Consider the following 27,934-nt stretch of genomic DNA (forward strand, 5'->3'; position numbering starts at 1 on the left):
CTAAGTTTTAAAATCATTCATAAGAAAAATTCTAACACTCTAAGTTTGTGCAATTATCTATGTACGCTGATATAAACGAATAACCAAACACACCCTTACTAATATCAGAGATTCATAGTGGATAACAGCAGAAAAATGGGAAATACACGATGGGAATAACCAAATTCATGCGAAACTTATTTATAATAAATAACTGTATATTCACTTTGTTTATCTCAACCAGTTATAAATATTTGTGTGAAAATTCTTAGTAGGAAAGAGAATTTTCCCAACATTTAAAAACTAAAATACAAGGAAACCTGAACATGGGAGCTGCTTGACTCTGTCCCTAATTAATTCAGATACATTTCCTCTTTTCATAGTACATACTATACAGGCATGTATCTTGTACATGTAACTGCATGATGCTCAATTCTTTTCCCATCCAAGGTTCAATCCAGAATTAATTGAGTGAATAGGCCATACATACAGACTATAAAGCATAATTTAAATGAGAAATTTATAAACCTTCAAAAAGATAGCACAAGATCTGGCGTGGTGGTTGTTCACCTCATTTTTTAACTAAAAGGTTAGTGGTTCAATCATTGCCAATAATAATTGAGCAAATTTCTTGTTCAGCCATTTACCACTCCAAGTGAGGACTTACAGCAAGAGAATTCGTCATTGTAGTCGGTTCCGTTTAATAAAAACCTTTAGAGGAGGGTGAGGGTCCCTTTCCCATACCCGAAAAACTTCTCTAAAAACAACACCATCATGATAAGTCCAGTACTATGTTAACTTCACCAACTTCCCCTTCATAATAATTCATATATATTCTTGACTTTGCCCTCATACCCCATACTGCTTCTCTCTCTCTTCCCTCTCTCTCTCTCCTATGCTTCTTTTTATAAGTTTAACTTTGCTTACTCAAAGCCATATTTGAAAGTTGAAACCTCAAACTCCAATTATAAGCCACCCCCCAGATCTCACTTCTCAACCAATAAACTCAAATTCAACACACACCCTTCTCAACATATCAACCAATAAACACACACCATGAAATCCAAGCTAAAACCAGAACCTCCACAACTCTTATCCTTTTTTCTCATCCTCTACTTGTTCTTGCTACCATGTTCATCCTCCTCCACCAACAATGCCCCAAACACCATCACCCACCAATTCAAAGAAGCCCCTCAATTCTACAACTCTCCAAACTGCCCCTCCATCAACAACAACAACAACATGGACAGAGCTCTCTGTTATGAGGACTCTGTTCATGTTGCAATGACTCTGGACACAACCTACATAAGAGGATCCATGGCAGCAATCCTCTCAGTCCTGCAACACTCTTCATGCCCCCAAAACATCTTCTTCCACTTTGTTTATTCCTCTAACAAACCCCTCCTTCACTCCACCATTGCAAATTCCTTCCCTTACCTCAAATTCCAAGTCTACAGCTTCGATGACTCCATCGTTTCAGGCCTCATCTCCACCTCCATTCGCTCCGCACTTGATTGCCCTCTCAACTACGCAAGAAGCTACCTAGCAAACCTTCTTCCCCTCTGTGTACAGCGCGTGGTGTACTTGGACTCTGATCTGATCTTGGTTGATGACATAACAAAACTTTCACAAACCCCATTAGGAAAAAACTCTGTTTTGGCAGCTCCTGAATACTGCAATGCTAATTTCACCTCTTACTTCACTCCATCTTTCTGGTCCAACCCTTCTCTTTCTCTCACTTTTGCTGACAGAAAACCTTGCTACTTCAACACCGGGGTGATGGTGATTGATCTGGCGCGGTGGCGCGAGGGCGATTACACAACAAAGATTGAGGAGTGGATGGAGCTGCAGAAGAGGATGAGGATCTATGAGCTCGGTTCATTGCCGCCGTTCTTGCTAGTCTTTGCCGGGAACATTGTTCCTGTGGATCACAGGTGGAACCAGCACGGTTTAGGAGGTGACAATTTCCGTGGTCTTTGTAGAGAACTTCATCCTGGTCCAGTGAGCTTGTTGCATTGGAGTGGGAAGGGTAAACCATGGGTTCGATTGGATGCTAATAGGCCTTGTCCATTGGATGCACTTTGGGCACCTTATGATCTTTTGAAGACCCCATTTTCTTTAGATTCTTGAAGAAACTTTCAAATCTGTGAATATTGGATCCGGGATAGATAGTATAGGACTATCAGCAATGCTATATGTTACCAAGGAAAGTTGCAAGAAATGTTGATGTGACAAAGTTAACTGGGTTGTCTATAGCTACCTCTTCTTGCGTTTCTTATCGTAACATTTAGTATTTTTCTATATTGTATAGCTGCTATATGCAAAGCTCTCTCTGGTGCTTTCTACTTGGGCAAGGGAAGAATCAGTGAACAGAACAGAGAAAACAGAACAGTCCAATAGATAGAGGATGGAAGGATATTGGTGTTTTTGTTGATTCAATCAGATTTGAAGAACTCATCAGGGGAAAGAAATTTGAATGTAAGTATAATACACTCTTTTGAACAAAGGAAAGGTGGGAATTGTGAAGATGAGGATTAATGGGATTTATGAATCTTCCAAGGGGCTGATGGGTTGAACTGTTGATATTGTAACTAGCAATAAATTTGAATGTAGCAAAAAGAGCTGCATAATTTGGATGATTAATTCCAACAAAGTATTTTTTGTTTGTACTGATAAGAACATAATGGTGTTTTTGTATAGACATTTCAGTTTTCTTCTGTTCAGATCCTCTTGTTGTTGACCTACCATTTTATTTTCTCTGTTTTTTCACTTTTCTACTTTGATCCTCAAATTATGTCTTTTTGAGGCTGTAACTTTGTTCTGGTAACTAAATTCCAAGCAAGATTATTCAATTGAGCTGTTATTAATTTATAAATTGTTAGGACTAGTTTCTCTTTCATGAGAATCAATTCTAAAATCTAGAACTTACTTACAGAAACTTCTTCGTGGAATTGATTTTGCCTTCACAATTTATTGTAGAAGGATTTTCAATCATGCACTTAGACATTTTCTAAATTAAGAGGGGAAAATTAAATATGTGTTAAGATATTGAGAGCCAATTCTTAGAAGTCTTGAAAGATTCTAGTGCAGTTACACCATCCAGGCAAGAACAAATTCATTGAGGAGTTTGAATATGAATATTTAGGGTAAATCTAAATTTCACCAACATCACATGTTCAAAGATACCATTAATAATCCACTCAGTGCTGATTATTATATTTAGCAGAAGTAGTAGTAATTACATAAAGAGGTATAAACCATAAATTCTAGAAGGAGAACAATCACTTGTCTTCAAGTGGTCACAACTGTTATGTTACTCAATCCCTTAATATTGGATTTCATTTGGCTACATATTGTAAACAAAGTGGAGGATTCAAGTGATACATGTTGGATTTATCTTAAGTAAGATTTTGAACCTGAGAATTGTGTATGGAAAAAACATATGTTAAAAGAACTAGCTCCGCGAGAATTTAAATGTCCAAACTCGAAGAGAATATTGTTTTCCGTAAAAGATACTTGTGTTTGATAAAAAAAAACGATTGTTAAAACTCATTTGTACTATGATAAGTAGCAACATTATGTAAAAAGATGGTGTTTGGTTTATGACTTGTGAAAATGCCCTTTTAGCTGAACCAACTTTCAGCTTATAAGTGCTTCTCTATTGAGATTGTAGACAATTAAATACTTATGATGAAATTAATTTTGTTATTTAAAACTCAACAAGCACATGAGCTTTACATGTTTGTATCTTTTTTATGCGTTTGTCTTGATAGAATAGGATGAGGTTGGAAAGGTATTATGCCAGCTAATTAACCTTCAAATACAAAAACACTGCCATGTGCATTAATGAATAATTGATAGTGAAAGTAACGCAGAAAGTTATGATTGGAGGCAAAGAAACTATGATTGAATTTCGAAATTTAGAATTGTGAATACTGAACTATTCAGATGCAGAGATTGGAATATGTACTGTGCCCTTCCCTACCCTACAAATCAGAAAAAAAAAACTCAGGTATAAGAGATAAGGGTTGTATCCGATAAGAATGATAATTTTATATGAGAGTATAAGAATTAATTATGACCATTAGAACTAATTATAAATGATTAAGATTAAAATAATTTAGTAGTCATGTGATAATCACGTGACCACTTAAAAATGTATAAAAAGTTACATGATTTGGTGTTTTAGTCTTGACCATTTATAATTTATTCTTATGTTCTCATACTCTTTATTATATATTTTTATTCAGTTAAAAAAGATTAAGTAAAAGTATGGGGTTCAAAACCGATCCAATTCTATAAAAACCGAAAAATCGATAAAAAGCCCGAAGTTCAATCAAATTGAAAAATGAACGGATTTGAAATCGGAAAAATTGAAATTTTTATTGATTGGATCGGATTTCAAATTTAATTTTCAAACCCGAACCAATACAATCCAAACTGAATATTTACCTGTAATTTTATTTATATTATCATATTAGTACTTACATATTTACAATTTGCATGCAAGTTTTATATATTAGATGCATAATTGCATATTGTCATTGGTTTGTTGGAGAATGGAGATATTTCACTTCTTGACATGATGCACTTTGTGTAGTGGTGTTGGTGTTAAACATATCCTACATTCTTACCTCTCTATAACATGATACAACTTGTGCAATGGTTATTGTTTGATGGTTTTATTTTCTATTTCATTATTTATTTCAACATTTTTTTTTTGAAAAGTGATATCCAATCCATTTACACTCATTTCACTCACAATCGAAGAGAGATATGAATAAAAGAGATATAAAAAGAGAAAGTAAATGAGGTGTGAATAAATCATAATCAAATATGCCTCATGATAAAGAGTATAACACCACTAGATAATGGCATAATTTCATCCTATATATATTAAAATGTGCACAAATAATAGAAAAAATTGTGCCTAGTGGAAATTTGTGCTTTTGGAACCAATGTTGTAGAGGGATCAAATCCATAGAAGAAAGCTTTTTGTGTTATTCCATCCACCCGATGATGTAGCTGCCACATGTACATGCCTCCAAAATATCTTACGTGGTAACTTTTCACAAGGAAGACATAACACTTGAAGGGCTCAGACTATGGTGCGTTAGTAAAAAACTTGTGGACGGTACAATAGCCAAAAGAAATTTTAAAGGAGTCACAGTTTAGTCCTATTTTAATATCATATCTTGTAATTAGACTTTGGACCTCAACGTTATTGGTTTTTTTAAAACATGCCTACTGACATGTTTAAGTTATAAGGGACCCGATGGTGTCGGTGCGTTAAGTGTGTATCTGCATTCTAGCTGACATTACAAGAAATTGTACCCAGAAAATTACCCATAAATTGTTCATTACCCTGAAAATACGCATCATTGGTTGATGCATGTTAATCTGCAAAAATGCATCAGGGGGTTTACTCTATTGTGATAATAACCTGTTGTCTTCTACTGAATTAAAAATCTGGGGTCGTAAAATCTGTACCCATTTCCGTCCGATTACCTGGGTTCCGAGAATTACACCAAATCTGCTGTAGTTTACATTATTGTGATAATAACATGCTTAAAACACACTTAGGAACAAGGGGTAGTGACTCTATTGAAAAACGGTTGATCGGAAAATCCCAAAAAACCAGATTCATTTACACACATGAAACTCATTTCTGACCGCCGTGGGTATGTGGTGGTAGACGGTGTTCAAGCACCAGTCTCTACAAAGGTTCAGTCGATCTTAATATCTACACTTTGATTCTTTGTCAGGTACCTCAAAATAAAACCACCTTCATTTAACCCATGAATCTCATTCCAGACGACCGTGGTTATACGGTGGTCAGAGACGGTGTTCAAGCTCCAGTCTCTACAAAAGTTCGCCAGATACAAAGTATTGGGGCCATATTAAAACCTTCAAGCCCTTAGGGACTACAAACGAAGTATTCAAATTTACAATGTTTACATTCTTTTTCCCTATTGCACGGTACCTAACGATTTCACTTGTGCACCATAGCCGGAGCGCACTTGAAGACATTGATTTCTAAGATGTTTATGGCTTTTGAAGGAGGATAAATCTGTAAGCGCAAAAAAAGTATAGTTGCTAATATGAATCTCATTTTTCTATTGTATAGTATGCTATCTTATTTTAGTATTAATGTAACTCTTTACTTCCCATCAATCTTTCTTATACATGCATGGTAAGGGAAGACATAACACTTGAAAAGCTTCATTCAGATCGTTATTTAAAACCTGATTTCTAAAGAAGTCAGTATAATAGCTAGTACGAATCTTATTTTACTATTGTGCAGTATGCTATTTTTCATTTCGGTATCGTATTCAGGAGTGGAGGAGGCACCGTGATGCCATGTCCCAAAGTTTTGTAACTTTTCAAAAATACTATTACATAATACACATATAAAAATATTTTTTATAGTTGTGATATTCCTATTGTTTTATGGTTTCATCTCACTAACTATTTATACTATTAAATATTGATGGGTTATTATTTTATTTGTTTCATACATTTTTATTTTGTAATTGATGTGTTAGTTATATCAAATTTCTATACTCCACTTTAATATTTTTTTTGGTTAAATATGCTTTTATTATCTCTTTAATTTTTGTTTTAGTACTCTATTAAAACTTTATTCATGGTTAATTAGTCGTCATAAAATATAAAATTGTTGTGATTTTATTTAGTCTAACATAAGAGGGACTAAAATCTCATGGCATGGTTTCTTAAGGATTAAAAATGAATAATGCGTTAATAGCAACTAAAACTCTAATGTATCAATTTTTCATGTCTAATTTAATTATATATATTTAAACCTGAAAATTCTTGAGGGTTTTATCTAAATCTCAGATATTTTTTTAAATAAATATATAAGTCAAATTGTTAGGTAAACAATTAGGTATCTTATTCTCAAAAAGAAAAAGAACAAAATGGACTCAATATCCAATTGAAAAAAAGAACAAAGATGAAAGACCATGTCGGTGTAGGAAGGAAAGCAACGTGAGATAAAATCAGAATCAAATATAAAATCCATTGCAAGAAAGAAGAGAAACGCGTCAAGTACTAAGTGGGCATCATGATACGTACGACACAGTTGTTAGTTGTTGAGTCCCATTTCTATGGTGCTTCCTTGCACTCACTATCACTCATCTGTCTAACTTCATTTGGAAAATGAAAATTGAAATCGAACACAATAAATTAGTTATAATGATAGAATGTCGATAATTGATGAAGGTAAAGGTTATCTTTTTTTAAGGATAACCGTGATTAATCCTCTTTTATTTGTTGATTTGTTGATGTAGTAGTAAACGGTTGAACATAAAATCTACCCGTACACCATTATTTAAGCATGTAATAATAATAATAGTGATGAATTAAAATTAAGTTCATTGGCCACACCATTATTTATGCATGTAATAATGTTAGTAACAAATTAACAATGAATTAAAATTAAGTACATTGGCAGTACTCTACTACAATTAGTTCTCTCTTCCAATAGCTATGCATGCCTATGACCTATAATCTACCATCCTTCCACAAATCTTTGCCCCCTTAATCTATTCCTTGAATTAAAAGAAAAGAATAGGCTGAGTCTATGAAGATAGGTTTTTTGTTTAATTCAACTTTCTATTTATAAAATTTTCTGGATTCTTTTGTAGACTTTGATGAATTTGTCCGGATCTCCAAGATGTTGCAAAACCTATCTCTTATATCTATTTTACCCATTATATTTATTATTTATTATAATATACAATTGTCAATATCGACATCTCCTTTATCTAATTATCAATCAAACTCCTATCATATCATTTTTTTAAGTGTGTCGTGCTTAAGTAGTTGAATTTTCTCTATATAAGTAAAACAAAAATATCTTCTATTCACTTTTTAATTAACTAAGGACATGTTTGTATACATGTTCCCAAATAAAATACCATGTTTTTCTAGAATCAATACATTGTAGCATTCCAAAATTCACACATTGAAATTGTATGTTCTTGGTCTGCCCAAATGATTACATAGCTAATTATTATTCTGATCGGCTAAGTAATTATACGACTAAGTGATTGTCAAGTTCGTTGGTCAGCATGACCAAACACGAAATTCTCATTTTCTAACCAACTGGTCTGACATAAGTTGATATAACTAATGGTCAAGTTCGACACCTCATGTCAGCTACACGACAACCTAACAAAAGGATAAACACACTCATCATTATTTAACCAGGCCTTCTTATATACATGATTGGTCACATTGTAAACTAAGCATTCCTATAATTGCTTTCATATTGCTCTTCTAGCTAGACTTAGAGAATTCTCTTCGATTAATTACATACTAAAGTGTCAGAGTTCCTTTTGCAGTACCCCCCTTGTCCTAGATTCTCATTGCACTGTCGTGCGCCTAACCGTTCTCACTACCCTACACCACCTCGCCAAGTGGGGTGCTCCTATTCTGGCTGGTTACCAAGCCAGAAGGCCCAACGACATCGGAACCGACCCGTAACAGCAGGCACCATACATACGAATTGCATGACCTTATGAAGGAACAACCCAACTGGAAAGAGTTTGAGCCTACATGCACTAGCTGACCAGCCCAGAGCTAAGCATGCATCTAGAAGTTCCTACTTAGGTTTTGTTTGGTGAAGCGAGATTTGGGTAGAGAGAGATGGGAAAGAGAGAGTTAGAGGGAGGAAGGAAGAAGTATGTGAAGGATCACGCGCTTACCACTACGCCAAAACCAATTGGTGTTAGTGAGGGCGCAACGTTATTTCCTTATAGCGTAGCAGACAGCGCCCCGTTTCGAACGCTACCTAGCAGGCAGGATGCTGGCCCACCTGGACCCAACAATCCCCCCCCAGCACCTGCCAGCCAAACTAGCTGCACAGCATGCCTTCCGTGGGATTCGAATACGGGACCTGGCTCTGATACCAATTGGTTTTGGCGTAGTGATAAGCGCGTGATCCTTCAATTGGTATCAGAGCCAGGTCTCGTGTTCGAATCCCACGGAAGGCATGTTGTGCAGCTAGTTTGGCTGGCAGGTGCTGGGGGGGATTGTTGGGTCCAGGTGGGCCAGCATCCTGCCTGCTAGGTAGCGTTCGAAACGGGGAGCTGTCTGCTACGCTATAAGGAAATAACGTTGCGCCCTCACTAACACCAATTGGTTTTGGCGTAGTGGTAAGCGCGTGATCCTTCAGTATGTGTGTTTGGTGAGGGGAGGGGGGTGGTAGAGGAGAGAAAAAGTAGTGGAACCCACCACTTTTTTTGGTCTCTCCCAATTTTTTAATTTTATTACTTCTGAAATTTCGTACTTTACTAGCGGTCTGGGACCCCCAATAATCACACCAGACCGCCAGAAAGTGTTAAACATTTCAAATAATCATTTTTTATTCCAAATTGCACTTTACTACTAGTTTGGGACCGCCAGTAATCACCTTATGGCCGCCATAAAGTGTTTTATATTAGAAATAATTATTTTTAAACAAAAAAAAGTAACGTTCTCTCCTCTCTATCTCCCTTCTTTTTTTATTACACCAAACAACATATAAATCTACTTTATTTCTCACATCTTTCTTTCTACACAACTTCTCTCTTCTCGACTATCTCTTCTCTATCTCTATCTTCTCTAACAAACAAAGCGTTAAAGACTTCTCTCATATTTTGTAGAGAAAACCATTGTGGACTTCGAGCCTATAAATACAGGTTCTATTGTTCACTTACTTAGCATGCTATTCATTACTAGCATTTCTTGAGTTCTTCTAAAACTCATACATTATCTCCAAGCTCTCTCACTAACTTGAGTGTTTTATATTAAAAATAATTTTTGAACAAGGAGTTCAACGTATAAATCTAGTTGTTGGATGATTTTTTGGTGGAGGGAGTTCTTCAAATGGGATCTAGATGTATATGTATCTGAATGGGATCTATGTCTAACTTGCTTGATCCCAGAAAGAAGACCAAACATGGGAGTCATAGTCTCTAGCTTATCCAGAATACATACAAGTCACAAGCAACAAAGAATGCCACCCAGCATCAGTCAAAGTCTAGAGGCCTGGAGAGGTGAACTGATAGAGTTTTGGTTTGGCTAACTGATCTGAATATAACTTTCTATTGCTTTTGGAATTAATTTGTATATATCATACATATTTATGCACAGATGCAGTTGAATCTTCAATAAAGTTTTCTCACCCCTCACCTGTTTATACCAATCATTATTCTTTCTCCCCAGATGCCTCCTGATTTCTGATTACATGAATAAAGCTTGAGAATTCGCTGAAACTGTGACAAAAAGCTAGTTGTAGATTCATTTTGAAATAAAGAATCAATGTGCTAGATATTGCAAAGAAAGTGCTCTTTTTTCTATTCCCCTTATTAGTGGCAGAGGTTGGGAGGTGGTAAAACAAATTACAAAAAAAAAAAAAATGAAGTACGTGTGTGTAATTAAATGAGATTAAAAGAAGTTTGAATGTAAAGAATCAATTAATTACAACAACAACAAAGCCTTATCCCTCTAAGTGAGGTAGTATCAATTAATTACAAGTACAAAAAATCAACACTTTGTCAATGCTAATGCCTAAGTACCTTGGCCTCCATTTCTAATAATAACAGGCTAGGCTTTATCTCTAGAAAGAATGAGAAACAATCTGTTAAACTATGGATCTCTATACTTAGTATGGAAAACTCCCTGTCATCATGATATGGTGAAGGGTTCTTTGCAGGCCAAACTTATGCACAGCTTTTTGACCTGCCCTAAATCCATCTCCATAAACAGGGGAGATGTCTGATTGAATCTGGTGCTTGAAGAACTCCCCAAGCTTCCTTTCAAAATCTGGTCTTTTACTTTTTTTAGATGTATATGGTGCTGGTGAGGATGATGTTGAGACGAAGTTGCCGGCTGGTGCAGAAGATAGCTCAGACTCCAACCATATATGAGCCAAAACCTGACAGATACCTTCTTCAACATCTTGACTCAGAGTTCGAACACCTTCATATACACAGCAATTGACATAAACTGAGACACATTATCTTAATGATAGGTGACAAATCCCATCTATTAAAACGGAGGATTTGGCTCCTCCAAAGTAAGAGTCATTTAAGAGGGTAAAGTAAGTCATCACAAGTCACAACCATTGGTTGAGAAATCTAAACAACCACTAAGTGTGTGATTGGATACCAGTTGAGTTAATATGAAAACACATTCATCTCAATCCATATGAAGAATTTTGTTCAAATTTTGCATCTTGAAATTAATTCTAATGCCCGTTAGCACTGGCGCGCCAACGGGTATCCAAATATACCATAAGGTTACAAACTTGGAGAGGATGTTCCTCTTTTTTCGGCATTTTATTATAGATGTTTTAGTATATACATGTACAAGCATATGATCACAATCTCAACCTTTGACTTCTCAATCAACGGTTGTGACTTGTGATAGCTAACTTCACAACATTCGAAAGGGACGTCCTCAATTTAGAGGACACAAATCCTAAAATGGATACATTTCAAATGGTATAACCAAGAAAATGTACCCTCCAACTGCAAGGACTTTCTAGATAATCCCAACAAAATAATTTCCTTATGATGAAATAGTACCTTTTAGCCGCAGCCATGCATGCATCATCTCGTGAGCTAGGATTGACCCAGTAAGCAACCTGTAAAAGAGTTGCAGTCATGTGTAAAATGATTCAGCCAACCAAATGACTAAAACCAAGATATTGGTGTAAAATAAAGGGGGAAATCCTCTCTCTCCAAAGAAGCAAATATACCTAGGAGAAACTCGCATGCAAAGAAGAATTACTAAATAATCCAATATCAACAAGGCAAAGCATGCTTGGCTGCAATATTGCTTCTTTTTATCAACTTCCTTTTCTAATTTGAAAACAACACAATAAACCCAAGGATAACACTAAGGGGGGGAAGAAAAATGCAAATTACAATTTGCAACTTTTAGCTTTTTTTTATTTGTTTATGTTATTTTCGACTCCCTTAGATTAAGTAACACATAGATTATGCTTTTTCCAAATGTATAATATCATCTGGGTCTATGCAACTCGACACACTAAATTTTATGGTTTCATCTGTCATTTGCTAAGTTATTTTCATCCAAAGGAAATTTTGAATTTTCATCTTGTTTTATAGATTTGCTTTTGTCCTTGTCTCCAACTAATGCTAGTTATAAAACCAAAACCAAAAGCATTGAATAATTACCTTGGAAGACCATATAAAATGAGAATTGCTGTCACATCACAACGTGCAGTCAGTTTGTAGGGCTGTGTTCTCTGGTCCATTGCCCTATTTCCCTTCCCATGTCTTGGTCGTCTTGAAATCTGATCAAATTTAAATGCAATACTCCATGAGTTTCTAATTATTGATTCTTAACAAATGTCATCACTAACATAACAGGGAATCTTACAGTGCTGAGTTCCTCTGAGAGGCAGAGTCCTCTGGTCTCAGGCATGTGATAGTGACCCTGCCCAAAATTAATAATCAAATAAGATAAAGGAAAAGATCTTGCTTTAACCATGAACAAAATATGAATTGAAGACTTATTTGAGAGCACATTGACTAGGGAAGTATATTTATTACAAGCTAAAGCTTCTAAACATGAACATAATTGTTTGTATCCGTTTTGCTCCGAAATTTCCAGTATCATGCATGTAAAAGTGAATCATTTATTTGAAGTGGTATGCGGTTAACTCATCACCATAGAGAATAGCATTCTCAAAGCTATCAATAATAAAACTCTTACATTCTTCTCTCCCTCTCTTGCTTCATTCAGAGCTTCTCTTTCAACTAACAGTAGCGGAACTTGCTGATCCAGTTTCATATCTAGGCTTTCATAAAATTTCTGTATATCATTGTAAAGGGGTTGACATTCGTTTGTATCCATGATAGAAGAATCCAGACACTCTAAGCAGAGCTTCCTGCCATCCTTAAGAGGGATATATCCCGCCTCTCGTGGCTGCATATGAAGAGAGAATTTTTCCATTACATTCTTTTCAATTTTCATTATACAAATTCATCCACCTTTCCCTGGGCAAGCCTATAAGTAATGTTTAACAGATTAAGATACTTTTATTTAAACTGACCTCCATTCGCTCACAGCTACAACAGCGAGGAGTATTATCATGTTCATGAGAAGGGCAATATTTCTGGATCCAGAATGGATGTGCCCTATATTCAATAAGACCAGCAGGGTTTGTTGGAATCTGTCAAAAGATATATATTACCAAAAATTAACAGCAACAGAAAATGAGATAAAAAGCTGAAGTCAAGATAAAAACTAACTAGCATGTCTTTGTTTTAATTCTAATATATGAAAAGTTATAAACATCATGAATGACCCTTCAATGTCCACAAGTTTAAAGCAACAGGATGATGCCGGTAGCACCTTCTACTACTGCGGTACTGCCATGATAATTTGCAGTAAGAAAAAAAAAAAGCATCTACAAGAACTTGAACCACAAACTTTGATGATATAACATCTTACACATCCTGAATAGTGAGACACTTATATAATGTGGGCATATAGTTCCTATGGGCAAGTATTCTTTAAGAAACACTTTCATACCGATATTAGTTGACGCATTTAAACATGACCATTGCTCAGAGACTATTAAAAAAATCTCATGAAAAGAGAAATTGATCATGAGAAAAATAATGAATCAAATAGTTTAAGAACATTGTCACTCAGTACAACTCTAATGCTACCTCTAATAGAAATGATGCACCCAGTTGCTCCAATTGCAGGCATAAAAAAAGAAGAAAAATAAAGATAAAGCTTATGAAAGTCAGGATAAGTACTAATATTCCCAGACAATTGAAGTTTGATATACTTCATGCTTGTTCACATTAATGACACACCAAACAGGTCGGGAACAGGAAAACAACCTATTAACACTATTTGCATTTAACATAGATACATGAAACGCACCGTTCCACTTAACCAAAAAAAAAAGTCACCCACAAAATTAAAAGAACCATCGAGACTTCCCCTCTCTCTCTCTCTCACTCTTTTCCTCCCAAGACTCACGACCTCTTCCATCTTTCTTTCTCTCTCCTTTCTTCTGCAACAACAATACCCTCCCTTTTTCTTCTTCAATCTTCTCTTTCTCCCCTCCAAAATCTCACCTTGAAGATAAATTTGATCTTTCAAGTGGGAAGCTGGAGAAGAGTACCCACCCCATAAAGAGTGTTCACTTGAGCTCATTGGGGTATATTCACAACCCAAAAATTATTTAGGGATTTGAGCTCACATTTGGGGATTTCATGATTGCTCATTGATAATAGAGCATTAAATTCAGTTCCTAAAGGTTTGAAATTTGTTGTTGGTGTTCAGATTTGCCAGCCACTAGCTCATCCGGGTATCTTGAAGTTGTAGGGAGCACTTTTCTTGTTCATTCATAGTTGTGAGTGGTTTATGACCATTGTGGTATATTTTTAATTACTCTATGTTTACTATTTTGACTATTTTATTAAAACTAGAAGTTGTCTATTTATTTAAAATTTGGAGGGAACATCCTTTCATCCACATGGCTATCTTTTGATTGAGTTCTTCAAAGTTATGCATTTGAATAAATAAATTTGAGAATGTTTATAATTTGTTACAAGCCATGAAGTTACAAATTTTGAATATTGAATAATGTGAAATTGAGGATGCCATCTTAAAGAGCTTTGATAATTATGGAGAACAATCATGTTTGAAACTTTGATATGGGTTCGATCATGGTTTTGAATGATTGATTTGGGGGATCCATGTTAGAACTTTGTAGCCGTTAACAGGTTTAATTGCCTAGGTGCACCTAGTTATTTGATCCCGGGAGGAGAGGGCTATCCGTTAGATGGAACCAGCAATGCCAAGAGAGGGCTATCAGCGAGATGCAGATGCTCCCAATGAGATTGATGAGATATGACAAGATTCCGAGTGGAGAGGGTTATCCGTTAGATGGAGCCCCATGGGTAAGTTGACCCTTAAGAGGAAAGGGCTATCAGCGAGATGTAGCTGCCCCTGATGACACGATATGATATGAGAAATGAAAGAGCTATCAGTTAGATGGAGCCGCCCCTAGGGGAAAGGTCACCCCGTAGGAGGAAAGAGCTATCAACGAGATGGAGCCACCTCATGATTCTCGTTCTCTCATGTGTGACCCCTAGTGTATTAAATTATCAGATTTTGTTTGCATTTATAAATTGGAATGATTCAACCTCATTCTTTAAGTTTTCACTGTGTTAATGCGATATTTCCTTGAGCTAGTAAAGCATGAAGTTTTAATCGTAATATATATGTTTTTCTGTAAGTGATTTGGATTACTTGATTTGATCATTTGTCATACGTACCCAGAGTTTTAAAGAAAAACAATTCGTGCTTATGATGTTCCCCTTCCAGTTCATGGTGGTTGATAGGCCCTCACTAAGTCTCTGTGACTTACCCCCTCCTTAATTTCTATTACAGATTCCCAGGCAGCTGAGTAGGAGGCTGCTTCAGATATTCAGATACGATTTGTCCAGTTAATCCTTTTTGGTAGGTTTCCATTGGCTGCTGGCCATTTTGATATCTTTTGTTGATCTTTTTGCTGTGGTGGTCTTATTTTGTAAAGTGCAAAACTTATGGTGTATTGGAGTATGTCACCACTTGAATTCTGGATATGTATCATTGGATTTCTAGCTGGATGTGAATCATATTGGCAGGTCTTGTTATATTTTGGAAATGTTGAAAATACAGAGGAAGCCCTATTGAATTTTTTTAAGTTAGAAACGCCATTGTTTTTGTGTAGCTATCTTGAGGAAATGAGTTATGTGAAGATAGGCTTCCCAGGCTAGGGTAATGTATGTGCGTCGGTCACGGCTTAAGTTTTGGGTCGTGACAACACTCATATAATATATAGCTCCCACAGGTTATTCTCGAAATAGCTTATTCTATTCACCTTATCCATTTTTACATGTTACTAAGTAAAGGGAAAAGTAAACACTATTCATATCGGGTATAATAAGCAAGAATAAAAATATGTTAAGGTGAAATACTCACGAAGTGCTTGCAGACATCACATTTCGGATGGTAGCTTTCTTTATAGCATGGTTTATGGTAAGGGTAGTTCCCAGATGTGGAGAACTACAAAATCAAGTATATGAGTGAGTAAAAATAACGCCACAACTAAAAAAACTTTATGTAACCATGAATGAAAACAAGCAACGTGGAAGCTCACCTCATAATCAGTGATTGGTAGGTTGCAAGCACGGCAGCGGAAGCATTCAGGATGCCAGAATGCATTCAAGCAATTTAGATATCGTCCATAACCAATCTCCATATTGCAGCGAGCACAAATCCTATTATGAAAATAACTAGACAAATATATTATGTCTGTATAACAGCATAACTGATGTTCAAACATAGTAGCAAATTGAAAGAAAATAATTTCTCCATCAACTGAAAACAAAAAAGGAAAATATAGATTAGATGTTTACTCCCTTTGTTTATAAGCGCACTGAGATAAAACTTTCATCCAACCCAACATATCATCATATCCCTTCTTTGCATGAGGAGCTTAATCCATAAGAACCCATGGTTAATTGTTTATTGCTACATCCATAATGATCAAGATTCTAGATGTATATATTAATACTTGGCTTTTAATTAGTTTTAGTAAAGCAGTCTTCACTCAAGTAATGTAATTATCATTATGATATGCTTGGTGCAAGTTATTTGAAGAGGAGAAAAAGGATGAAATTGATGTGATAGACTACCACATCCTCTATACATCAAACCCTTCCGGCCAAGAATATCCATAATGAGATCAGTTAACAATTGGCTTAAATACGTTTTGGATCCCTAAAAGTATAACGATTTTCAGAACAGTCCCTCTTTAATTTGTTTTAATTTTCACTTCTTAAAAATACAAATATCCATATTTTTAGTCCTAAGCACCCTGGGAAGATACTAAAACAAGACTATTTTGTTAAATGTATGGACGAAAAAAGTGGGCATCACAAGGAAAATATGGTAATGGCCAACCAAGGGGTATTAACATAGTAAAATAAAGAATTTCAAACAATCAAACAGTGGCAGAGCATACAAAGGTGAGAACGGATAGAACCAGGAAGGGTGCATAGCTCTGTTGCACGGAAGGTGTGTACCGGTGTCGGACGCCGACACGACACTGACAAACGTACGGTACCCATACTTCTGGTGTCAGACACCTGTTGTCAGTGTCGGAGTAAAAAAAAATCTTCAGCTCGACACTTGAAGCCAAACACCTCTTATTGGCTAGACACTTGTGGGGCACTCACTGATATTAACTTTTTTAAGTCAAACAATATAATATCTTGTATTTTAAATTAACAAGTGAGATATAGCGGGAGATGAGTTTGGATTACTTGATGAGAGTGAATTAGTGAAATCCTTCAAGTTGCTACTTTGTCATTTGATAAACTGGAGCTAGAGTCTATATTTTTAAATGATGATGATTAAGAAGGAGGCGAAAGCCATTAGATAGATAAGCTCTTTCTTTTTTAGATTAAATGCATACTTTGTAAAATGAGACTTAGTTTTTTTCTTTTTGAAGCTCATTGGCTAGGGCAGAGGAAATTGTTTTATGTTTTCTTTATAAAAAAGACTAACTTGGTCTTAATTTTGAGAAGGTGAACATATTCATGTCATATTTATGATTTTTTTTTAATATATATGTATAAGCGGTGTACTAATTTTTGGATTTTAGTCATGTCACGGTGTCCGTGTCGTGTCGTGTCTGGTGTTCGTGTTAGAGTCGATGTACGATACTCTTAACATGCCCATTGAAGAAGTCAAACAAAAAAGTGTCTAACGATACCTGTATCCCATTGGGAAATACTGAACTGGTTGATGAGCTGGTTGATACATGTTTTCATTTCCATGTCTAGGAGGGGGCTCCAAATTTAAGCTTTCTTCTATGGCTCTAGCAAGTTGTTCGTCATCTTCTAATTGTGATCTGTAGTCTATCAGATAGACAGAAAAATAAGTTAATGTAAAACAGCAATACAATACATTTAATCTTAAGGCAGGCGCTTATCTAGACAAAGATTATAGTGGTTAGGGCCGGGGGGGATTTTGTGTGTGTAAATTTTAGAGTCAACTAGATACTAGATCAATTCCAATTTCTTAAGTCTTAACACATGAAATTGGCGAAGAATGAAACGAGTACATAGTTTAAATCCAAGCTATCATTTAAGCAAGCAATATAAAATATAAAAATGCATATAATTCATGCAAGGATAAGCATAGCAACCACATTTCCGGTGACATTTAAGCAATACATTCAACAGAAGCAATTGGTTTCTTCATTTATCAAATGATTTGACCAACAGATCTCATATCAAACTTCACATAAGACAATGGAAAAACGAATTGGCATTAGGCCATGGCAAGCTGTTCCTCTGACAGTAAAGATTCAAACAAATGCACAGGAATATAAGGCGTCCTTTCATGGATGTGCAATAATATTTGAGCGCTATATCACTCACCATTTACACGGTTTGGTTTCTGATTTTCTTCTGCCAGAGACAGTGCAATAGCGCGATCGATTTCTTCATCATTGTTCTCAGTCCAAACATCCTGCATTCAAATTCCCATAAAAAACATTATACAATTTTTCCACCCAAAATTTTTCAGAAGAGTAATCATCACCATTTCTCAACACACTAGCAAAACTTCTGAAACATTCGAAAGCAGCAGTTTTAAGTTTATCACTGTTACTCACCCCTGAAGTTGAAGGCAAGTAATAATCTGCATCCTCTTTATAGTAATGCCCTTCTGAAACCTTATGTTCAGAGCCTTTAAAAATTCTGCTAAGCCAACCCATAAACCAAACTGCTATATGTTGATACAATCACAGTAGGTAAAAAATTCCTCCCAATCCTGCCTGCACATTAAACAACCACCAAAGCTCAAGACTTTACAAAACAAGATCCATCCACCAATCCTACAAGAACTAACTCCAACCAACATGTTAAAATAAAAAGGCCAATCCCAATCATTGAAACCTTGAAAGGCCAATTGGAAATGAAAACAGAAACACCCACCAGCTTTAAAAACATGGGGTGTCTTGAAATCAAATAAAGTACACATCTTTAATGCAAAACTGAGGTTACATACTGCTCTAACTAAATTACAAAATCAAACAACCCAGAAAAACACAGAGAAAGAGAGAGAAAAAAAAAGGGAAGTAACTAACCAGTTAACAGTTGGCGGAGAAACCGAGACCCAGTTGTGTTGTGATTAAGAATAGGTAACTGTTTCGCACTGTTGCAAAGGTTGTGATCTCTAACTGAACAACGTTGATGAATGAATGTACAGGGAACAAGGAACAAGGAATGTTTCAAAAAAACGAAATAGGAACGCAAAGACTGTAGATCATTGACATTTGCAGGAATCACCAATGAAGAGAATAAAGAAAGAAGGAAAAGTAGAAGAAGTGCACGCGATGATAAAGTCAAATTCAAAGAAACGCAAAAACGGTGATGATGAATTAATGTGAATAATAATGATAAAAAATAATTAAAAAAGCGAGCGTCAGCAGTAAATGCCAAATGGGGTGTGTGGGAAGAACGAAGGAGGATGGAAAATTCAGCAGTGGGGTCATCCTTGTTCACACACACACACCCTTTGATCAGATGTTGTTCTTCTGAAGGAGACCCCAGAAGACGCAAAAGCAAAAACAACCCAAAACACAAAGCCAAAAGAGTTTGTTTTTTTAACGAAAGGGAGAAGAGAAAACAAGAGTTTTTTATTAATTGATTAATTAATAGGTGTCTTTGGTTATGATCGTTTGATTGGATTTGGGTTAGGTGGGTAGAGTAGAAGAAATGGCAAAGATTTCCGCATCCGCGGATTTATGCAGGGAGGGATGACTTGGCACGAGGTGAGGGCTTGCATGATTCCAGGTGAAAAGTATTATTAAACCATTTGGATTATGAATATAATAATCGTTTTAGTCGGCTTAAATGCTCATAGGACCCAAGCCATTATGGTCAGCCAAATGTGACTGAGATTCTCTATCTAATCTGGAGCTGACTTGAGCGTTGAAAAGACTTTTGCAAGTATTTCCCCCATGGTGCACCACTCAAGCGCTAGTAAAGAGTAAAGGGTGTGACCCCCTTGAGTTAAATGTGGCATAAGGTTGCGCCTTTACCAATAATGAAGTGAATATATATATTAACTGAACAACTAGTAAATAACTTCTTAATCCCTAGATAACTCAAGTGAACTCAATTTCCAAATGATTCCACAATCAGGTACTGCTCTCATCCCTAGAGTTAAAGAATTACCCATTAATCCCCTTCCGAATTCCTAAATTAGTGAAAGTAAATAAGAGCATGAAGTGTTGATTACTAGCAAATTCAAATCAGCAGAAGTTGTAGACCATACAAACTGCAAACAAAAACATGTAACAAGAAATTTATTAATTAAATTTTAGGGATCCAAAATAAGAAATGACTTACGGCAGTGAGATTACAGAGAACACGAAATACAGAAATTTATTCCTACAATAAGATAATCGAAATTCAAATTAAACTCAGACTTGAGCATGAGAGAGAATGAGGGAGAATCTTGAAAGAGAGGAAACGAGAACCTTGAGACGGTGTGAGAGAGAAGAGAGGCAGCGAGAATCGTGTGTGATGCTGTGAGAGACTTAGAGGGGTTTATGTCGGTGGAGTTAAAAACATTAATTTAAGATAATTTAGAAATTTTTAATTGATATATTTATGATAATTTAGATAATTTAGCTAATTTAAGATAATTTAGATAATTTTATATTTATGATGTGGTGAATGAATTTCATAAGAAAGGATAAAATATATGATACATTTATTACATTTTTCATTAATATTGCCAAATAAAATTAACAAGTATTGTGTACTAATTAAATTCAAATAAATGTATTTTATTATTATTAAATATTTATTTGAATGGAATCATTTCACAAACAAGATAGGGATCAGCTCCGCTCCTAAATGGTGTTGATATTTAGTGTCTTACTCCTTGGTCCATGGACTCCCCTGTCTCTCCCAACAAGTGGTATTAGAGTCATGGTTCGTGTGACCATGATAACGGCTCCTTGTGTTGAAAGTCTTCACAGCAGTGTGGGTAGCGGCAAGCTCCGTTGACGCTGCGAACGACAATACAAGTGTGGATAGCTTCCGCGGAGGGGGTCATGATAATGTGGTGATGACTCGTACTTGAGGGAGAGATTCTTTAGAATTCAAGTGTGAGATGAAGTCTCACATTAGTTAAGTATGGGTGACGAGAAGATATTATCAAAGATGTGACCCATAAACCTAATGTCTTAATGTTTTGGCTTAAGATGCGACGTTGATATGTTTTACTCTTCAGTCCATGGACTCCTTTGTCTCCAGCAACATATTGATAGGTAAGTAGACTGTATTATATGATTGTGTATTTTCATTTTAAAAAATATGATAAAATTGAGCGTTTATGAGCCAGCTTATTTGTCTTCTTCTTTTCCCCTAGGGTTCATAGTTTTTAACTTAATTGGTAGAGTTTAACTACTACCAGACACTTGAGTCTTGACAGAAGTTTCCATAGATGAGATGATCATGTTTAGATGGTTAGCTTATAAGTTATAATTTACTATAAACAAATGGTAGTTGGGTTTCGTAGCAAATTTAAGAAATTATTGTGTTTGAAGCACGTTATATTCCGTAACTCTAGCATATTAAGGGTAGTAAAAATACATCGTTAGTTAAAAAAAAACAAGAAATTAACTTTGGAAAGTTATCAGCTATGTTTGACATGTTATTTCAGCTAGCTTATAGCTTATTTGACTAGCTTAAAGCTTATTTGACTAATTTAAAAGCTCTTTAAAAATGTTTGGTGAAGAAGCTTATTTCAGTAGCTTAAAGCTTTAAGCTATATGTTATCTCAGGTAGCTTAAAGCTTATAGCTTATTAAATATATTCTCATTTTTATCCTTGTTATTTTATTAAAATTCCACATTTAGCCTTATATGTTTTTTACTAAGGCCCACTTTGGAAGAGCTTATTTAAGCTTATCTGACAGCATAAGCTCTTATGTCAGTGTTTGTGAGGGCTTATGCAAACAGCTTATGACCTGCCATAAGCTATTTTCAGCTTATTTTCATAAGCTACTCGGGATAGCTTATGAGAAACAGCTTATGCTTATGTACAGCTTATTTCCAATTTATTTCAATAAATTTTTAAAAATAGCTTATGAATAAGCGCTTATGTCATAAGCGCTTATGACCATAAGCGCTTAATTAAGCTGTTTTTTCAAACGGGGCCTAAATCTGTTTACTTATTAGTTATCACACTTGTCTTATTATGGGATGCAAGATGATATTTTTTTATTACTACTTTGGAATAAAATAAATAATTTTATATTACAAATTACTAATTACTTGTTTTATTCTATTTAATTTAATACAAATATAGAAAATTAAATAAGTACAAATTAATATTATATTTTAAGATGATAAATAAATTGAGTGAAATATTTATAATAATTTTAATATTAATATCATATATGTATTAATGCGAAAATAAAGTAATGTTGAATATAAAAAGAATTATATAAGTATATCATTTTATATCATTTAACAATTTCAGCTTCAGCTAACTTATCAGCTTTCAGCTTTCAGTTAGTTTTTCAGCTATCAGCTAGCTTTTCAGCTTTCAACTAGTTTATCAGCTAGGCGTGCCAACATTAGCCATAGTTTATTTTTCTAATATACTAAAAAAAAATTCAACTCCAACAATCAACATTGGTGGCTTTTGTTGGTACTAATCTCAATCAACCAATCAGAACCCAAGAAAGTCAATTCTCAATGAACCGACCTCATAGACTCATGTATGTCTATCATTATCAATGTGGCAAAATCCAGCTAAGAAAAGTTGCATTTTTCTTTGCATATCTTTTATGCTTGTTTCATTCTTTTTATAATTACTAGATATTAATTACTCCCCCTCTGTTCCTATACAATTATCACTATTTTGATATATATTTTTTCTATTTGTTTGTCACTTTTGCAATTTTAAGAGAGCAGTGTGTTTTACCAATTGTGTCTTTAGCTTAATGGTGGTAGGAGAATTGAAAAAGCAAAATTAATAAGTGAGATGAATAGTATATTAGGAAGTTAGATGATAATTTTAATAAAACAAAAACATTAAATATTTTTCCTTAATACATGTACTATAACCTTAAAGTGACAGTTATTAAGGAACGCGGGAAGTTTATCTTAAAATTATAGCATGTGTTGCATGACAATTTTGAAATTTTCAAATAACATTAGGACTTTGGATGATGTTTAATTAAAATGGTACTGTTGTGAATTTAAGTAAGAAAGAGTTCGTCCTGGAGGGTTAGTGTTCTGGGAATGAACATTGAAGAGAGGCATAGTACCTAGAGGTAGAGGGATTGTGCCAAGAGAGAATGAGAGTGAGAGGGAGTGCTGAATTTCAAGTGTTATTTCATCAAATGAGCCAAAAGTCACTTACAATTGATAACTACCTCCTATTTATAGAGCTTGAGTACTACCTATTGGGCCAATTGGGCCTCCAAGATCAAGGCCCATCTGAAGTCCAGGGCCCCGCCTCAGGGCGGGATACATGCTGGGCGTTGCCCCTCTAGGGGCTCGCCCAGTCCACTAGTCCACAAGACACCGAGCTCGAGGTACGAGAGCTAAGGGTGTCTTTTAAATGCAATTGGGCCTCCAAAATCAAGGCCCATCTGAAGGCCAGGGCCCCGCCCCAGGGCGGGATACATGCTGGGCGTTGCCACTCTAGGGGCTCGCCCAGTCCACTAGTCCACAAGACACCGAGCTCGAGGTACGAGAGCTAAGGGTGTCTTTTAAATGCTTTTACATATGTCCTACAGTACACCAGAATCTGCACTGCCAACATGGCTTAAGAAAAAAGAAGTAAACTATATCGCCAACACGGCGCGAGCAAAAGGAAACTTGCATTTTCAGTTACCCAGTCCACTGACTTGACGAGCAACCCGAGCTGGCAAGTCCACTAGTCCACAAGCGGCGAGAACGATTACTTCGTATTGGCGATAAGTTGGAGCAGGTGTATGATCGCTCGCCGGCGGGAAAGGTGACAGGCATGGGTCATGTGCCGATCATTCAATCATTGACTGGCGGTGACCCCGGCGAGCGACTGAACTTTGTTGTTGGTGTCACCCGTCAGGCGATGGTGTTTGATCCTTATGGTGGCGAAGCTTTTCGCGCTTTCCCTTATTTTAGAACCCTTTCAAATCTCTATCTGCCTCACGTGGCTGCCCCACGTGCTGTGTTGGTTACCTCAATTTCCCTCTTTCTCCGGAACCGTCACTTCTCCTTTCATAACCGTCCCATCGTGCGCAGTAACTCCCCATTGCACGCGACCCACCTCCCCAAAACCATCATGACTTCCAACCTTCCACACGCGTCCAACACGCGTCACCCCTCCAGCTTCTCCCCTTCTCCTATAAAAACCCTTCTTCCCCACTGTCATCCCTTTCCGAGACCCCTCTTTACTTCCCTAATCGCTTACCAAACTCCCTCTGTCCACTTCCGCTCCGGAGCCGTCGCTTATCACCCTTTCCGCTACCCACTCTTCACATCCTACTCCGGTGAGTCCCCTTGTCTTTATCTTTACATCGCACACATACTGATCTTTTCCTTTCTTTCACTTCACTGTCTTCAAAAAATGGCTTCAAACCCTACCTCCCCTAATCACTCTTCTTCCTCCTCCGAAAGCGACCCTGACTCCACCGCTGCCGGCGGCCTCCGTTTAGAGGTTCCGGAGATCCCAGCTCACCGACTACAAACCTACGCCACTCTGCCCCTTCCAGTCCAAGTAGCCCCCAAACACGAAGCTATAGATCAACCTTCCATCTTCCAAGATAGCGATCCCATTGTGCAATTCGTGAACTCCCTGGGTGGCTTGTCCAATGACGATGAGTTTAACGCCAAACTCAGGATCTGGGTTTGCAGTCCCGGGGATCGCCCCTGGCTTCACAAGCCAGACGGCGACGTAAAGAGATCCCATTTTTTCTTTGCATACGAATACATGTTTAGCGAGCTTGGAATCAGGCTTCCTTTCTCGCCCTTTGTCCAAACCGTCCTCCGCGACATCAACGCGGCTCCCTGTCAACTTCACCCTAACGCCTGGGCCTTCATTCGATGTTTTGAAATCCTAAGCGCCGCTGTCGGCATCGCCCCATCCCCCACCAGTTTCTTCTACCTTTACGACGTCGACCCCAAGTCCATCAAAAACAAAGGATGGATTTCCTTGAAGGCCCGAGCCGGCCGGAAGTGTTTGCATCCCCACAAAAGTAACGCGAAGTCCTCTTTCGCACGAAAGTACTTCCGTGTGGCGGTTCATCCCGCCTACCCAGAAGCATTCACCCTCAGAGACGGGACCGCCCTCTTTCCTCTTTACTGGACAGAGAAGCCCAACGGGATCACCGATCCTTCAGAGGATTCCTTGTCCGCCAACGATAAAGCCTTTCTTAATCTCCTTGCCCCACTTCCCATCCTTGACTGCACCACAGTCCTTGAGGGCGCTGACCTCTCAAGAACTCCCAAATACTTAGGTTGCCCATAGCTCACTTTTATTATTGACATTTCCTCTCTCGACTCCTATGTTATCACTGATCGTTTTTTTTTTTATTGTTACAGAAGATATGAATTTCACGAACGCCGAGCTCCTGAAGGCCCGCGAGAGGAGAATGGCTCGCTTTTCCCCAAAATTCAACACTGAGGGCGACGCGAAAAAACGGGGCGGTGCTGAGAACCAAGCCGAGAGCACCAAAGCTCCCAAGAGGAGAAGATTGACCAAAGCCTCCTCCAACGCCGGCACATCCAACCCTGGCGCTCAGCCCACCACTGCTGCTGCGCCTAAAGGCAAAAATGTCGCTGAAGCCTCTGTCGCCGCAGCTACCGAGCCAACCGCCGTACTGGCTTCTTCTCCTGCCTCCGCCGGTGCGACCGCTGCTTCTGCCGCTGAGTCCTCTATTGGCGCCACAGTCGCCTCCGCCGGCGTTAACGCCACAAAAGCTGCTGCATCTTCCGACACTCCTATTGGAGATAAGGAAAAAGAAAATGAAACCCCAAAGTCTCCTCCTCGCCAAGATGCGCCTCCTAGCCCGCCCTCAACACATGATGCGGGCTCCATGCCTTCCCCGCCTCATCAAGGGGAAAAATCCTGTCCCGCCGCTGCCACTACCTCTGAAGCAGCTCAAATTGAACAAGCCCCTGCTCCTGAGGTCGGTTCTTCAAGCTACTATAATATGCTCCCCAACGCCATTGAACCCTCAGAATTCTTACTTGCTGGTCTCAATCGTGACGTTATAGAAAAAGAAGTTTTGAGTCAGGGCCTGAATGTCACCAAGGAGGAGACTCTTGCTTGCCTCCTACGCGCTGGGTGCATCTTTGCTCACACATTTGAGAAGTTCAATGCCGCCAACGTTGAAGCTGAGCGGTTGAAGGCCGAAAGTGCTAAGCATCAAGAAGCCGCCGCTGCTTGGGAAAAACGTTTCGACAAACTGGCGACGCAGGCAGGAAAAGACAAAGTCTATGCCGACAAGATGATTGGCACGGCGGGGATTAAAATCGGCGAGCTGGAGGATCAGCTGGCGCTGATGAAGGAAGAAGCAGATGAGCTTGATGCAAGCCTTCAAGCTTGCAAGAAGGAAAAAGAGCAAGCTGAGAAGGACTTGATCGCCCGAGGCGAGGCGCTGATTGCTAAGGAGTCAGAGCTTGCCATACTGTGCGCTGAGCTGGAGTTAGTGAAAAAGGCGTTGGCAGAGCAAGAGAAAAAGTCTGCGGAGTCCTTGGCCTTGGCGAAATCTGACATGGAGGCGGTGATGCAGGCTACGTCCGAGGAGATCAAGAAAGCGACCGAAACTCATGCCGAGGCCCTCGCCACGAAAGATGCCGAAATTGCTTCCCAACTAGCAAAGATCAAAAGTCTAGAGGACGAGCTGGCGACGGAGAAGGCCAGAGCCATTGAGGCGAGGGAACAAGCCGCTGACATCGCCCTTGACAACCGCGAGCGCGGTTTCTACCTCGCCAAAGACCAGGCCCAACATTTGTACCCGAACTTTGACTTTAGCGCCATGGGAGTAATGAAAGAGATAACCGCCGCAGGACTGGTTGGTCCCGACGATCCTCCCCTGATTGACCAAAACCTCTGGACAGCGACTGAAGAAGAAGAGGAAGAAGAAGAACAGGAGAAAGAAAATAATGAATAATGTAATTTTTAACATTACTTTTATCTTTTACTGTCACCTTGTAGTGTATTTTTCCGCCATTCGTCTATGTTTAAGCAACCTTTCGCCATAGCTTTTTATATCGCCGTTGGATATGTTGTAAGTCATAATGGAATGCTTTCGCCGTACACTACTCGCCTCGCCTTCCCCCCTATTCATTCGCCGACCTTATATCTTGCGCTATTTTTCACGCGTCATATGATTGAATTACGCCTAACGATTTCGTGCGTTAATTTTAACTAGGACTTGTTGCTTGGTATTCCACCACCAAGACTTTAGACGTTTTTTCCCTAATAGGAAGAAACGGCCTCCATTCTCGAGGACTTCGCCCGGGGCTTTGCCCGCTCGGGGCTTACAATGCTTGGATCCCAATGGCCATTTGGGGGTCCCAAGACTTTTGCCTAGTTAACGGCGCTCGTCGTATTCTGGCGAGGCTTACCCAGCACATCGTTTACGGGACCGGCGATCACGTCAGACTTTCCGGAGGGTGATTCCCAGGCGTCAAAGGCCATTTATGGAATCGCCACAACCTTCAGGGTTCCAGCAAGCCCCTTTGGGGATCAAGCTTGTCCCACTTAGTGATCGCCGTAATTCTTTATGTCGATCGGCAATTCCGATCGTCAGGGAATCCCTGGAATTTTTTTGGACACGAATTTCGTGAATTTTCGTCTTATTTTATTGATTTGTCGTT

The 27,934-nt window shown here is 37.8% G+C and overlaps 2 protein-coding genes across 3 annotated transcripts; one reads left to right on the forward strand and one right to left on the reverse strand.

Annotated features, from left to right (window-relative positions):
• Positions 1 to 829: 829 nt before the first annotated feature.
• LOC130718792 (probable galacturonosyltransferase-like 1) lies at positions 830 to 2,831 on the forward strand. The gene has a single exon (XM_057569418.1). The coding sequence runs from the start codon at positions 1,036 to 1,038 to the stop codon at positions 2,107 to 2,109; it is 1,074 nt and encodes a 357-aa protein (XP_057425401.1). The 5' UTR covers positions 830 to 1,035; the 3' UTR covers positions 2,110 to 2,831.
• A 7,568-nt stretch (positions 2,832 to 10,399) lies between these two features.
• On the reverse strand, positions 10,400 to 19,704 carry LOC130717323 (protein DA1-like). 2 transcript variants are annotated; one of them, XM_057567520.1, is made up of 12 exons: positions 19,184 to 19,704; positions 18,710 to 18,871; positions 18,474 to 18,564; positions 17,804 to 17,948; positions 16,184 to 16,319; positions 16,006 to 16,089; positions 13,070 to 13,189; positions 12,730 to 12,942; positions 12,394 to 12,450; positions 12,189 to 12,307; positions 11,574 to 11,632; positions 10,400 to 10,965 (listed from the first exon to the last, which is right to left on the reverse strand). In XM_057567520.1, exons 2-12 carry the CDS (start codon positions 18,809 to 18,811, stop codon positions 10,649 to 10,651), a joined length of 1,443 nt encoding a protein of 480 aa, XP_057423503.1. In that variant the 5' UTR covers positions 18,812 to 18,871; positions 19,184 to 19,704; the 3' UTR covers positions 10,400 to 10,648. The 2 variants fall into 2 exon arrangements, with proteins under 2 accessions (XP_057423503.1, XP_057423504.1); XM_057567521.1 differs by having other exon boundaries at positions 16,184 to 16,304; positions 19,184 to 19,701.
• Between the last annotated feature and the right edge of the window lie 8,230 nt (positions 19,705 to 27,934).

The sequence above is a fragment of the Lotus japonicus genome, chromosome 5, assembly GCF_012489685.1.
Source record: "Lotus japonicus ecotype B-129 chromosome 5, LjGifu_v1.2".
NCBI classification, from domain to species: domain Eukaryota; kingdom Viridiplantae; phylum Streptophyta; class Magnoliopsida; order Fabales; family Fabaceae; genus Lotus; species Lotus japonicus.